The sequence below is a fragment of the Callospermophilus lateralis genome, chromosome 16 (assembly GCF_048772815.1).
Source record: "Callospermophilus lateralis isolate mCalLat2 chromosome 16, mCalLat2.hap1, whole genome shotgun sequence".
NCBI classification, from domain to species: domain Eukaryota; kingdom Metazoa; phylum Chordata; class Mammalia; order Rodentia; family Sciuridae; genus Callospermophilus; species Callospermophilus lateralis.
In genome coordinates, this window is record NC_135320.1 from 23423854 (window position 1) to 23438986 (window position 15133).

The 15133-nt window shown below is 34.2% G+C and overlaps 1 protein-coding gene across 2 annotated transcripts in view; it reads left to right on the forward strand.

Moving 5' to 3' along the window:
- Nucleotides 1–15133, forward strand: part of Cpa6 (carboxypeptidase A6) — a 292280-nt gene that overhangs the window by 210194 nt on the left and 66953 nt on the right. The window contains exons 5-7 of one of the 2 annotated variants that reach the window (XM_076836243.1): nucleotides 351–452; nucleotides 2569–2673; nucleotides 3888–3917. In XM_076836243.1, coding sequence (XP_076692358.1) covers nucleotides 351–452; nucleotides 2569–2673; nucleotides 3888–3917 — 237 coding nt within the window. Of the gene's footprint in view, nucleotides 1–350; nucleotides 453–2568; nucleotides 2674–3887; nucleotides 3918–15133 lie in introns of those variants that run through there. The other variant, XM_076836242.1, reaches the window with a different exon arrangement.

The window sequence follows — 15133 nt, forward strand, 5'->3', positions numbered from 1 at the left end:
AAAATGGAAATAAATTCTGATTTTTTTAAGAAGAAACCAGAACACATCAGTTAATTTTCCACAACATAGTATCAGCAAGATATTAATGACATTTGGCAGTAGAAGATATGCTTTAAAGAGGGAACCATAACAAAGACATAAGCTATCTATAAAGGCAGAAAATAAAATGTAAAATTTTAAGTATCCCAAAGAAATTAAGTAGAGGAATTGTTTTTTTTTTTTTTCATTTCGTATTTCATATATACTCTTTGAATTCTGAGACCTACTGCTGTCATTTTTGTTACCTTTATTCTCTAAAAGCCTCATTACTGTAAGAGAGTCTGATGTGGTTTTTATTTATCTGCTTTTAGATTCAGAGTTGGATGCATCATCTGAATAAAACTCATTCAGGCCTTATTCATATGTTCTCTATTGGAAGATCATATGAAGGAAGATCGCTGTTTATTTTAAAGGTAAAAAAAAGAAGAAAGTGTTAACTAAATATAAAATGCTCATCCAATATTTATCTTTTTCGACTTTTCTTATGGGAAAAAAATGAAATGATTTTTCATATTTAACATCATCTGATGATTTAAGAAAAAATCCCCTTAGATGTTTGAATTATATTTAATATTTGGCATTTAGTATTCTAGAGGATACTGTTTCTGATATAGTCAGAATTACTGATGCCACTTATTTATGAATTGGTGCTAGTTAAAATGAACCAGCATAAAACCAAGTAAATGCATAAGAAGGTATGTGTTATTCACATCCCTTGATCCTGCATTCTCTTCCAGCTACTGACCCATAGTGTTTTCTCTCAATTAAACTTCTAATAAGATTTGCCTGTAGTTCGAACATCTTTTCTACTTCCCTTCCCCTAACTGGCTCATGTCCCACAGCTCCCTTTAAACTTACTTTGCCAAGGTCAGCGATGACTCCCAGTCAATTCTCCTTCTGTCTCTCTGACCATTCATTCCTTCAAGTCTCATTCCACTGGCTCCTCTTTCCTTGTCCTTTCCTTAGGTTCTGGTGATCCCCATGACCCTACCCACATCTCTGCTTTCACTCCATAAACCCTGTCTAACTGGGCATATCTGCTGGTAATGTCAACAGTCATGCCAGACCTTTCTATCCAGTGGAGTCCACTCTCTGGAGCTTTGAATTCATACATCATTGCCTGCTTGACACCCTAACTTGGATATTCACAAAAGCAAGCACCTCAGAATCAGAATGGCACCATTTTCCTCCCAGTTTAGGAACATGATTATCATCCCAAATTCTTCTCCTTTATTTTAATCACTCACTTTCAGTTGACAATTCTTTTGGATAAGCCCAAACCTCTTCCCTTGTCTTCACTGGTGTTACCCTAACTCACCTTTAGATCTGTTCTCCTAGACTATTACAATAGTGGCCCCAATACTCAACTTCTTTTTGAGTCCCTGTTCTTGGCCCTCTCATCCTCCTATCCATCCTCCACATTGTTGTCAGAGATAACACAAACACATATGCACACACACATGAGCATTCACACATACACATGCATGCACACACACATGTGTGCGCACCCTTACCCCTTCCAGGGAATATGGAACCCATCTTCCTCTCTTTTACATAATATCCGGGGACTCCAAGTGTTCTCTTGTCTCTGTTACAGCTTCACATGCTGTTCCTTCCTCATACTGCAGAAGCGATTCTTGCAATATCATGTCCTCAGATTCTCTTTCAAACTTGAAATGCCTTCCACCAATTTGTCTGCCAGGCAAAATTGAAAACATGCTCAAGTACTTCTTTTGAGAAGCCTCCATTTATTCCCCAGGAAAATTCAACACAACACCCATGTTCCTAAGGTGCCTTATGGATATTCACACCATAAAGGTTGATTGATTGCTTACCTGTCTACTCTCCCCACTAGCATGTAAACCCCTTGTGTTTTCATCTTTGAATCTCTAGGATTGAGCCCAGTATCTGATGTTAAAAAGTATTTTCCAAAGTATTAGTTGAGATCCCCTATGAATATAATTTCAAAAATTACCTATTAATGACTGGGTTAGAAACTTGGTTAGAATTAATATTGACATAGTAATTTTTTAATCTACCACCTGATTCTATAGACCAAATTGTTTTAAGTTTCCCTTTTGTGGTATAATAAAGTTTGACTTTATTCACCTATAAAATATAGCTGTTTCTTTAAGAAATATTCCTTGAGAACATTTCTGATTGGAAAATTTGGGGAAATGGTAGGGAAGGGAGAGAGAAAAAGGAAGGGAAGGAAGAAAGAAGAATTTAGCCTTTTATTTAAACTTCATATCTTATATTAAAATAGATGCAACCCTATTTTAGAGAGTTCCCTTTCCCTTGTATATTTTATAGTTCTTTGATTGTATTATTAGGGCTTTAAATGTATTGTTTCTGCATAAACAAGCCTGGACTTCCAAAGTAGATGGGATATCTCTCTATCTTTTTTATGTGTTACCTAATGAACCAAACCTTAGCGAAGAATTATGCTGAAATCTTATTAAATTATGCTGGTCAGTGAATCTCCAAATAAAAGCCTGAGTTTGTTACTATGAATACTCCTGTTTTCAGCTGGGCAGAAAATCACGAGCTTACAAAAGAGCTGTCTGGATGGACTGTGGTATTCATGCAAGAGAATGGATCGGTCCTGCCTTTTGTCAGTGGTTTGTGAGAGAAGTAAGTTAAACCCTTTGTTCAATGTCCATTTCAGCTAGTCAGTAGTTCTATGAATTTTTATTCTGCTCAAGGAACAAAGTGGGAATGTGAAACCAGTAATACCTGACTGATAATAACACCTTGATTTTGTGGGCTGCTTTCATGTTTATGAGGACCTCCAAAACCATGGCTCAATTTCTCCTCACCTCCCTTGGAAGATGAAATCATCAACTCTGATTGAAAAGAAAAAGAAAAAAATAGGGGCCGGGATTGTGGCTCAGAGGTAGAGTGCTCACCCAGCACATGCAAGGCATCAGGTTCAACCCTCAGCACTACATAAAAATAAATAAATAAATAAATAAATAAATAAATAAATAAATAAGGTATTGTGTCCAACTACAACTAAAATATATATTTTTTTAAAAAAAGAAAAAAATAAGATTTATAGACTTTGTGGATTTGTGACAATTAGAAAACAACCATAATAGTCATATAGCAAAAGAAAAAAAAATTAACTTGTGGTGTTCCAGAGCAATTTCCTCTATTATATTCAGCTCAGAAAGCTCTATATCTTTGTTTTCCCCTCAAAATGATCTCACATGTGCTATAACACTAAAGAGGTGGAACAAATGGTTGTATTATATTCTCTAGGTATAAATCTGTAATTTAGAAACCAAAAGGTATTTATCATCTATGGAGATTTGACATTCTCGGTTTCACTGATCTTTTGGTAGCCTTGATAATTGATGACTCATGGTGATTTCTCATATTCCATATGCTTCATTTGAATCATGAGCCCTCTGAACTCATGTGTTGGTTGAGTGGAGCTCTTTCCCGAGCATGGGCCCACCTTGTGGACCAACCCACAATGTGTTTACTCCTTTTCTATTCATTGTCAAGAATGAACTGACTTTTAGGGATTTTTTTTTGTAGGGTTTGGGTTTTTTTTGGGGGGAGGGGGTTGTTGTTGTTTTAACCTTTGCTTTTAATTTTGAGAGGAAAAAAAAATCTCTTAAAAGAAAACCAGTCACTGGTACTGGTAATGAGAGTGCAGAAGTCTAATGAGAGGAAGCTTCTTAGCCAAAAACTAATCCTACAGATTTCTTTAGTCCTGTACTTATAGGAAACCATTATAGATACCAGGGATATTTTAATATATTTTATTTGTATTTCACTATATTTTATCGGGAAATTATGTGCTATAGTGAGTTTTGTGATTTTGAAAACTCTCCTAGGTCTTAGAAAATGTAGTGCACAGGTATTGAAAATGTACTAAATTTGTGAAGTCTGGCTCTCTGCCACTACCAAACCCACAAAAGTATCCTTAGTTTTATACATGTAATAAAATTTTCTGACTTTACCACTCAGATTATTAAGTAATTCACTTTCTCTTAAAAGATCATTTCATCCTCTAAAGAAAAAAACAAAATCTAGTAAGAAATTGTTAACTCTATTAACTTGTTTCAAACACTTATTGTATACATAATGATATCATGTCTTCTGTTTCAAGTTTGGGGCAGGGAGACAGAAAATAGTTAGTTACATAATATTTATTGTTATAGAATATGGTCCTGTAAGTATTATTGAATAACAAAAGAATGTATCTCCCAAACATTCAAGCTAAAGTTTTAACTCACTCCCAACCTGTACATCCTTTTCTTTATAACATTGAAGCTTATTTATGTGGTTACTGTTAGTCTTACTCCCATTCCAATTTCAAAAGCAAACCCTGTCTATCTTGTTCACTGCCAAATCCCCAGGATATAGAACAACACCTGACATATATGTTCAAATATTTCTTATTTATTTACTTATTCTAATTAGTTATATATGACAATAGAATGCATTTTGACACATCATACATAAATGGAGTATAACTTCTCATTCTTCTGGCTGTACATGTTGTAGAATCACACAGTTATGTAATCATTATATGAACATAGGGTAATGATGTCCGAATCATTCCACTATCCTTCCTATCCCCATACCCCTTCCCCTCCCACCACTCCCCTTTGTTTAATGTAGAGTACCTCTATTTTTCCCTAACCCCACCCCCTTATTGTGAATTAACATCTGCATATCAGAGAGAACATTTGGCCTTTGGTTTTGGGGGCTTAGCATGATATTCTCCAGCTCCATCCATTTACCTGCAAATGCCATATTTCATTCTTTTTTTAAGGCTGAGTAATAGTACATTCTGTGTATATATACGACATTTTCTTTATCCATTTATCTGTTAAAGGGCACCAGGTTAATTCCATAATTTGGCTATAGTGAATTGAGCTGCTGTAAACATTGATGTGGCTGCATCTCTGTAGTATGTTAATTTTAAGTCCTTTGGGTATAAACCAAGGAGTGAGATAGCTGGGTCAAACAATGGTTCCATTCCAAGTACTCTTAAGAATCTCTATACTGCTTTCCAATTTGCAGTGCCACCAGAAGTGAATGGATACCTTTTTCCCCACATCCTTACCAACATTTATTGTTGCTTATATCCTTGATAATTGCCATTCTGACTGAAATGAGATGAAATCTTAGAGTAGTTTTGATTTGCATTTCTCTAATTGCTAGAGATGTTGAACATTTTTTTCATATATTTGTTGACTAATCATATTTCTTCTTCTGAGAAGCATCTGTTAGTTCCTTTGTGCATTTATTGATTGGGTTATATTTCTGGTGTTAAGTTTTTTGAGTTCTTTATGTATCCTGGAGATTTTCTCCCATTTTGCAGGTTCTCTCTTCATGTTCTTGATTGTTTCCTTTGCTGAGAAGCAGCTTTTTAGTTTGAATCCATCCATTTATTGATTCTTGATTTTACTTCTTTTACTTTAGGGGTCTTGTTAAGGAACTCAGTTCCTAAGTTGACACGGCAAAGATATGGGCCTACTTTTTCTTCTATTAGGTGCAAGGTCTCTGGTCTAGGGCTAAGTCCTTCAAACACTTTGAGTTGAGTTTTTACAGGGTGAGAGATAGGGGTTTAATTTCAATTTGTTACATATAGATTTCTAGTTTTCCCAATGCCATTTTTTGAAGAGGCTATCTTTTTTCCAATAAATATTTTGGTGCCTTTGTCTAGTTGAGATAATTGTGTTTATGTGGGTTGGTCTCTGTCTCTTCTGTACCATTGGTCTACATGTCTATTTTGGTGCCAATACCATGCCGTTTTTGTTACTGTAGTTCTGTAGTATAATTTAAGGTCTGGTATTGTGATGCCTCCTGCTTCACTTTTCTTGATAAGGATCGTTTTGGTGATTCTGTATCTCTTATTTTTCCTCAAATATTTCTTAATGAATGGTAAGTAAAAGTATCTAATAATAATGATGCAGAAAGATTTCTAGGCAATGACTTATTATATCATCTCATTGCTTATAAGAATACACCATAGTGAATCCTATCATCATGTAGATTCATAAGAATGGGGTCCTAACTAGAATAGGATATAGTCCACTTGTACAGTTACATCAAAATAAATTCTACTGGCTTGTATAACTACAATACAACAAGGAAATATCTCATTGGATATGAATCACTTGGACTTTTGCAGAACACACAACCTATATAGCTCTATACAGTAGCCCTGTAACATGATCTAAGTTTCCAAAGAAAAGAAGGACACAGTATAACCACAAGAAAAAGAAGAAGCATATGTAATGACTGTCATCTGAGGACAGTTGATTTTGGATCTAGCACAAGAAGCATCAGTCATCAAGGGAATATATCTTGTTGGTAGAGTGTTTGCCTAGCATGCACAAGACCCTGGATTTAATCCCCAGAACGACAAAAGAAAACAGAAAAATAGATTTAAAAAACATGAACAAGAAGCATTAATTAATATTAGAGTCCATTTCCACAAAGATGAGTGAGAATGACTACTTTCTTTCTCCTTCCTCCTGTACAGGGCCATCTTCACATATGTAGATGGATCAAGTCATTTCTGTACCTCTGCTATCCTCTCCACGCCTCTTTCACTCTCTCTAGTTATGACTGGCACTTCTCCTTCCACTTTCTCATTTACCTTTCCTATCTGACTCAGGACAGCAACCAGCGGTCTAGGATCAGTAATTTAATATTTTTAAATAATCCATGTAAAGAAAAATCGAAAAGAAAATCAGCAAGGATATAAAAGAGTTCAACACTACCAAATAGTATCTGAAAGACATTTAGAGATCACTCCACCCAACAACAGCAGAATACACATTCTTTTCAGGTGCCTATGGAACATATGCTAAGAAATAACATACCTCAACAAATGTAAAATAATTGAAATCATACAATGAAATCAAATTAGAATTTGCAAACAGGATGATCTCCAAATACTTAGAAATTAAACTGACTTCTTAATAATCTATGGGTCAGAGGTATAATTTCAAGAGAAATTTAAAAATGCATTGAACTGGATAAAAATGAAAATATAACTGTGTTAGTCAGATTTTCATGTGACAAAATATCTGGGAAAAACAATGAGGAAATATTTATTTTGGCTCACAGTTTGAGTATTGAGTCTACAATCGGCTGGTTCCATTGTTTTTAGACCTGTGGAAAGGCAGAAACATTACCATAGAAAGGTGTGGCAGAGGAAAGGGGCTACCATCATGGCATCCAGGAAGCAAAGAGAGAAGGGCCCAGAGATAGGATACACCCTCAAGGGTCATGCCCAGAGTGACCTGCTTCCTCCAAGTAAGGCCAGCCTCCTGAAGTTCCCACTACCCCGCAGTATCATCACTAGTTAGAGACCAAGCCTCCAACACATGAGCCTTTGAGAGGAACATTCCAGATCCAAACAATAACAACATATCAAAAGTGTGGGGTGTGGGTACAATAATGCTGAAAAAAAAATTACAGCACTAAATGCATGTATGAGACAAGAAGAAAAATCTCCAGTTATTTAAACTCTTCTCTCAAGAACTTAGGAAAAAAAATACAGAATAAATTCAAAGGAAATAGAAGGAAGTAATATAAATAAGAAATCCTTGAAATTAAAAGTAGAAAACCGTTAGAGGAAGTCAATATAACAAATAACTAGTTTTTTAAAAAAGATGAAGGATAAAGAAAATTGGCAAAGCTCTAAGGAAATAGAAAATGCAATATCTGAGAAAAACAATATTTTCATTACCAAAATCAGTAATGAAACAGGGAATATCAATATAGAGACCCTACAGACATCCAAATACTATGAAATATCATTAATAACTACACAAATATAAACTTCGCTAACTAATTGGATAACATTACTACAACACACCTACCATAAAATAATTCAAATATCACTATGATTATTGATTATTGGATTCAGGATTTTTTAATTACCAAAGCAAGGAATCTCAAGGTCTACAAGCTTCCACTGGAGAATTGTATCAAATATTTAAAAAAGAATTCAACACTCTCTTTCAGAACTGGAACTCAAACAAACTGGAACTCTTCCAGTTTGTTTTATAAAGCTACAGATCCTTCATAAAAATGAAAAAAATTAAATATTAGCAAACAGAATTTGGCAATATGTAGAAGTAATTGTGTACCAGGAACAGATGAAGTTTATATCAGGGCTGCAAGTTCACTTCAACTCAAAAGTTAATAATGCAGTTCATCCTATTTGCTAAAGAAAAATAAACAAATGATCTTATCAATTGATGCAAAGAAAGCTTTTGACAAAATTAATTTAGAGTCATTATAAAAAAACTCAGAAAAATAGAAATAGAGAATTTGCTCAGTTTCATAAAGAGCACCTACAAAAAAACCTATAGCAAACATATTATTAACAGTAAATGACTGAATGCTCTCTCTTTAAAACTCAGTATATAGAACAAGTGTGTCAATCTCACCTGTCTTCATTAACACAGTGCTAGAAGTTTTAGCTAGTGCAATCAGGCAAGAATAGGGAATAAAATTCATGTAGATTGGAAAGGAATAAATAAAAATTTCCCTATTTGCAGATGATGTGAATTTCCCCATAGATAGTCCCAAGCAATCAAAGAAAAATTCTGCAAAATTCAACAAACAAAAGTGGAACTGATGAGTTCCTCATGGCCACAGAACACAAGATAAATATACAAATTTAATTATATTCCAAATAATACATCAACAGTAACATGTACAATTCATCAAAAATGAGAAATATTTAAGTGTAAATCTAAGAAAACATAGAGAGGAATTAAGCAATGAAACTACAAAGTGATGGTGAAGGAAATCTAAGTAAGTGGGAAGTTATCATATTCATTGATTGGAGGTCTCAATATAGTAAAGATGCAGTTCTCCCCCAATTTTCACAAATAGATTTAATACAATTCATATGTAATTTCCAGTAGGATTTTTTGTAGATATAGGTAAGATTATTCTAAAAATTATGTATGAAGACAAACTAGAAGAGCAGAAACTATTTTGAAAAAGAAAAGTGAAGAGGGAAAAAATCATTTTAACCAATTTTAAGTCATATCATTTTCCAGTAATTATCAAGATTATATAGTATTTGTGAAGGGATTGACATAGGTGAGGGGAACAGAATAGAGAAATCAGAAATCAATCCACACAAATATTCCCAACTGATTTTTGACAAAGGTATAAAGAAAATCAATGAAAGAAAAGCCTTTTCAACAAATGGTACAGAAGCTATTGGACATAAATAGCCAAAAAGAATGACCACCAGTATAAATCTCATACCTACAAAAATCAACTCAAAGTGGATTATGAACTTAAATGTGAAATATAAGACAATAAAACTTTTAGGGAAAGAAAATCATAAGAGAAACTGTTAGGATCTAAAGCTAGGCAAAGAGTTCTTCAATTTGATACCAAAAACAGGTTCCATAAAAAGAAACGTTGGAAAAATGCACATTATCAAACTTAATCAAACTTTAAAAGTTTTGCCTATGAAGGACCCTGTAAAGAAGATGAAAAAGACAAGTTATATAGTGAAAGAAAATATATGCAAACTACATATCAAAAAAGGACTCATATTTGAAATATATAAACTCAAAACTGGATATCAAGAATCAATTAGAAAATGGGTCAAAGACATGAAGAGATATTTCACCAAAGAATGTATATACAGATGCCAAGCAGAATATTCTAAAATATATCATAAGCGAAATTCTAATTAAAGCCACTATGAGTTATCACCATATACCTATCAGAATGGATAATTTAATTAAATATTATATGAAACTATAGATCTATAATCTATACATCTATAGATATGTGTCACCAAATGCTAGGGAGGATGCAGCAAATCAGATCACGTATACATTTTGGATAGAAATGTAAAAGGGTAGAGCTACTCTTGAAAACAGTTGGCAATCTCTTTTAAAATTAGACATGCAACTACCATATGACCCAGTAATTACATCGTTGGCACTTATCCCAGAGAAATTAAAACTTATGCTCACTCAAAAACCTGTACTCAAACGTTTATAGCTGCTTTATTTATAATAGCCAAAAACTGGAAACAATCCAGGTATCTGTCAATTGGCAAATCCTTAAACAAATTGTACTACACCATTGCACAGAAAACTACTCAACAATTAAAAGGAACAAACTACTGATTCACAAAACAACCTGGATGAATCTCAAGAACATTATGCTGAATGAAAAAGGACATCCCAAACAAATACATACTGTATTTCATTTATGTAATTTTGAAATGACAAAATGATGAAAATGTTCTGTATCTGGACTGTATCAATGCCAATACCCTGATGAAGATATTATACTATAGTTTTGCAAGATTTTACCATTGGAAGAAAGTGGGTAAAAAGGTACATAGTATCTCTCTGTACTATTTCTTAGTTACATGTGAATCTTACATTTAACTCAAAGTTTATTATAAAAATAATGGTAGGGCCCCATATCCCTGATTTTCATTCTTTTTGAAAAAAGGTGCTCTTTCTTTCCTAGAGGCAATTTAATCCCTGTCCTCTTCCTTGTTGTGTGCTTTAGTTAAGTTTTTGATGCTGTGATCAAAATACTTGATAAGAACGACTTAGAGGAGGAAAAGTTTAATGATGTCAAAGGTTTAGTCCATGGTCAACTGACTCCACTGCTGTGGGCCCAAGGTAAGACTGAACATCATGGTGGAAGGGTGTGGTAGAGAAATGTTCCATTCATAGTGACCAGGAAGCAGAAAGTGAGAGAAGAAAGAGGTCACACAGAAGATAAACCTTTCCAGGGCATGCCCCCAGTATCCCATCTCCTCCAGCCCTGCTCCACCTGCCTACAATTACCACCCAGTTAATCCATTCAAACTGGGACGGACTGATTAGACTACAGTTCTTATAATCTCATCATTTTGCTTCTGAAAATTCCTGCATTGACATAGGAGCTTTGGGGAGATACCTAATATCCAAACCATAACACCATATGACCCTCATTAACAGACCCTAGCTGTTTTCCCTGAGAACAGAAGTATCTGGACATTGCTCTGGCTCCATCTGTCCACTTCTTTGGCCAGCTTGATTGTCACATGCCATGCCCTGAGAGCTACTTCCACTTCTGCCCCCACTCCAATTCAGCAGATCAATCCATGAATGTTTATTTTGAAAAAACAGAGCTCAGAAAAGAGTAATACAGAAGCAAACTGCCAGTCTTAAATGACTGGTAAGATGGATTTCATTACTTTGTTATTTAAGATTTTTCTTAAATAAATTAAATAATCCATAGTGTTGTTTAATTGACAGACATTTTTAAAATGCAAAAAAACACCACAAAACTCATGGGCTTTCCTCTTTTATTGATAATCACTTAATTATTTTGAAAAACATAAAGCTACCGCTTTTCTGATTTCAATATTTTATATCTTGTTATTTCCAAATATCAAAATTTTTATAATGCAAGCATAATGAAGGAAGCAAATAGATTGTGAAATCTTTCTCTTGTTAAATGCTTGCGTATATATGGTTGGCATAAACATTGCTAATGTTGTATTTATGAAAGCAGGGGGTTTGGGGAGCTTGGGGGAGAAAGGAACACAAACCTAATAGGTTTAGTGCTGGAATTCGTACTACAGATGTTCCCTTCACCATAAACCAAATTTTAAAAGCTTTTAAAAATACTACCATTTGGTAACCAATTCTTCTTAAATTTGTCATGGAAACAGCTGACACAAATACTAAATTATCAAAGAAATAACCTAGAATGAATCTGTTAATAAGGAAACTAAGTTAAATATACAGAATTTGGATATCTTTCTGCAAAAGTGAACACATACTATTTACAGGGGAGTGAGACATAAAACTGAGGGGTAGAAGACAGGGAACAAAGGAAATAGCAAGCAGATCCTTGTAAAGGAAGACTCTCACAAAACCTAAAAGTAATGGACTTGGAAATTAAAAGTAAAGGAAATTGCCAAGTTAAAAATAGAGTTTAAAAACAGTTTGGCAGTTCCTCAAAAAGTTAAACATAGAGTTACCATGTGACCCAAATACACTACTCTTATACATATTCCTAAGAGAATTAAAAACAAGTATCTACACAGAAACTTGTGCACAGATATTCATAGCAGTATTATTCATAGTGCTCAAAAGGTCTCCATTAACTGGTGAATAAATGTTTTTAAATGTAGTATATACATCCAAAGATATTATTCAACCATAAAAGTATTGAAGTACTAAGACAAGCTACAACATGGATGGACCTTGAAATCATTATGCTAAGTGAAATAAGGCAGACACAAAAGGTCAAATGGTACATAATTCCATTTATATGAAATGTCCAGGGTAACCAATCCACCAATACAGGAAGTGGATTATTTGGTGGATTAGTGGAACAGGAATTGGAGCTAACTGCTTCCAACTTCATTTGTAGGTGATAGAAATGTTCTAGAATTAGAAAGTGATGATGGTTACACATCTCATAAACATACTAAAAACTATTGAATTATACACTTTCAAGTGGTAGATTTCATGTTACAGGAATTATATCTCATTAAAGAAATAATAAAGAACTGATACATCTACCACATGAATGAACCTTGAAAACATTATGCTAAACAAATGATGCCAGTTACAAAAGAACACCTGGCTCTGCTTACCTACAATGTCCAAAATAGGGGAATTTATAGAGCCAGAAAAATAGTTTAGTAGTTGCCTGTGGCTAGGGAAGATGAGTGGGTTGGGGTAGGTTGAGAGTTAAAAGGCGTGAAGTTTCTTTAATAGATGTTAAAAGTATTGTGAAATGATATAGGAGCAATGGTTGTACAACTGTGAATACACTTAAAACCACTGAATTATGTACTTTAAATGGATGGATTAATATAAGGTATGTGAACTTCATCCAAATAAAGCTGCTATTTAAAAAAATAGCATTTCCTTCTTATTAATCAGTACATTTTCAGCCTTCTGCACTGTGGGGGTCAATAGAGGTTCAAGTCACAGTCACTGCACCCAAGGAGTCTACATTTCTATTTGAGGATAAATATTTACGTGCAGAGAACAGCATAAAATAGTGCTTCTAAGTTATACTGATCATAGTGTCTGAATGAATTAAGGATTCGGAGAAATCCACAAAAACTTGAAGACAGGGTATGAGGATACTTTGTAGAGCTAAATCTCAAGTTAGGCCCTGACTGAGAAATAGGAATTGTATCAGGGAGATAAAAGAGTGTCTCAAGACACAGACATGACTAATGTTGAGAGTGAACATGACATGTACATCTGTGTGTGTGTGTATGTGTATGGTTGTAGGTCAGCAATGTAGCAGCCTACATAGTTGGTGTAAGTAGATTCTAGTGCAATATAAAACTGGCTGAAATATTACAGTAAGCCCTGGAACCAAGAAGAGTTTGGTCCCATGAAGTAAAATGAGAAAATAACATTAAGTTGTGAAAAGCATATGTCATCATCAGAAAGCTTAAAGATAGAAGGCAATGATAGCTGGAAGAGAAGAAGGAAGAATAGCCCAGGGTGAGGGTGACCAACTAGAAGTTTATAGGGCAAAAATCTATGCATGGATAGAAAGAATAGATGTAAGAATAGAAAGTGAAGAAAGCATGTGAGAAGGGTCAGAGGAAGAAAATCATACATTCTTTCAACCTAGCAAATGCTTATTTAGCATTTCTTTTAAGTTATGGCAGCTTGGAAAAATCTTGTAACAGTACAAATACTGTATTGCAGTACACATGATATTAACTCTTGCTCAATGCATTTACAATTCCACTGGGGAAATAATGACACACACAGAGAAGAAGGCATCAATAAAGGAAGTCTTTTAGGAATTAAAATGAGGATGAAAGGGCAGAATAGTTCAAAAATGACAAGTGGCCCAAGAGAGTGATGGTAGCATTGAAGTTGTGAGCATTAGCAGAAGTGTTGGTAGTATCCTTGGTCTGAAGAGAAGGGCCCAACACCACACTACACTAAGCAGGTGAGATTATTATTCAACAAGTAATTACTAAGTGTTTACCACATACCAGGCCAGGCACTGCTAATGTAATGTGCATATTGGGGGAGGAGAGCGACACCAAAAGCTGTTTTTGAGCAATTTGATTCTCCTGAATCAAAAGAATGAAATACTTACTCTTTAATGCCGGGTGATTGTGCAAGCAGACAAAATGAATACCTGATTCACAATCCTAATTTGGATAGGCCACAACCAGGAGTAAGTTCCATAACAAAGTTGTTTCTAAATACTTTTTGTCTATATTACACAATCTGATAAGAAGAGAAAGAAAAAGGGATGAAAGATTACAGCAGTCCACCATTACAAATTCAGGGGGAGTCATATTGACATATAAGGTAACCATATAATTTTCAGCGGCAACCTATATTTTTATCTCATTTTTTATTACTATTGTGGAAAGGGTACTTTGTTGCCAGTGCATGTGGAAATTGCATTTGATTCATTTCTCAGAATCACCTCCAATCAACTAAGGGAATTGGGGCCTTGTTCACTGCAGATTTTGAAACTGAAGATTTTGTATCTCCCTGATTGAGTATCAGAAACCATGACTGGTGCTCTGACTTAATTTTTGCCTCAAATAAGTCTACATTGCTGGGGAAAATTTAACCAGTGTCTTTATCCATGTGATATTTAGAAAATAACTTGGGGAAATCCTTATTTGACTTCTAAGAAAGGAAGACATTTCTAAGCTTAAAAATCAAAGAGAATATTTTTTAAAAGTCAAAGTTATTTTTAAAAACCTGAAGGAGAAAAAAAGCGAAGAGGAAGGCATAAAGGGATGATTGATTACAGCGCTGACTACATTAAAATATTTTAATGGATTATTTAGTGATGAAGACTAATATTGATAACATACATTAGCATGTCAAAACAGACACACACAGCATGAAGGTTATAATTTCAGTATTGTAAAATCTACATCTAATTTGAAAGTCAATTTGAAAAAGAAATCTACATCTAAGATATATATACATGAAAAATATACTAAAAGCCAAAATAAGATAAAATTATGGGTGACTTTTATATTCTTTTTTATGCTATTTTGAATTTTCCCAATTTTCTATATTAAACAAGACCAAAAATATATTTAATTTTT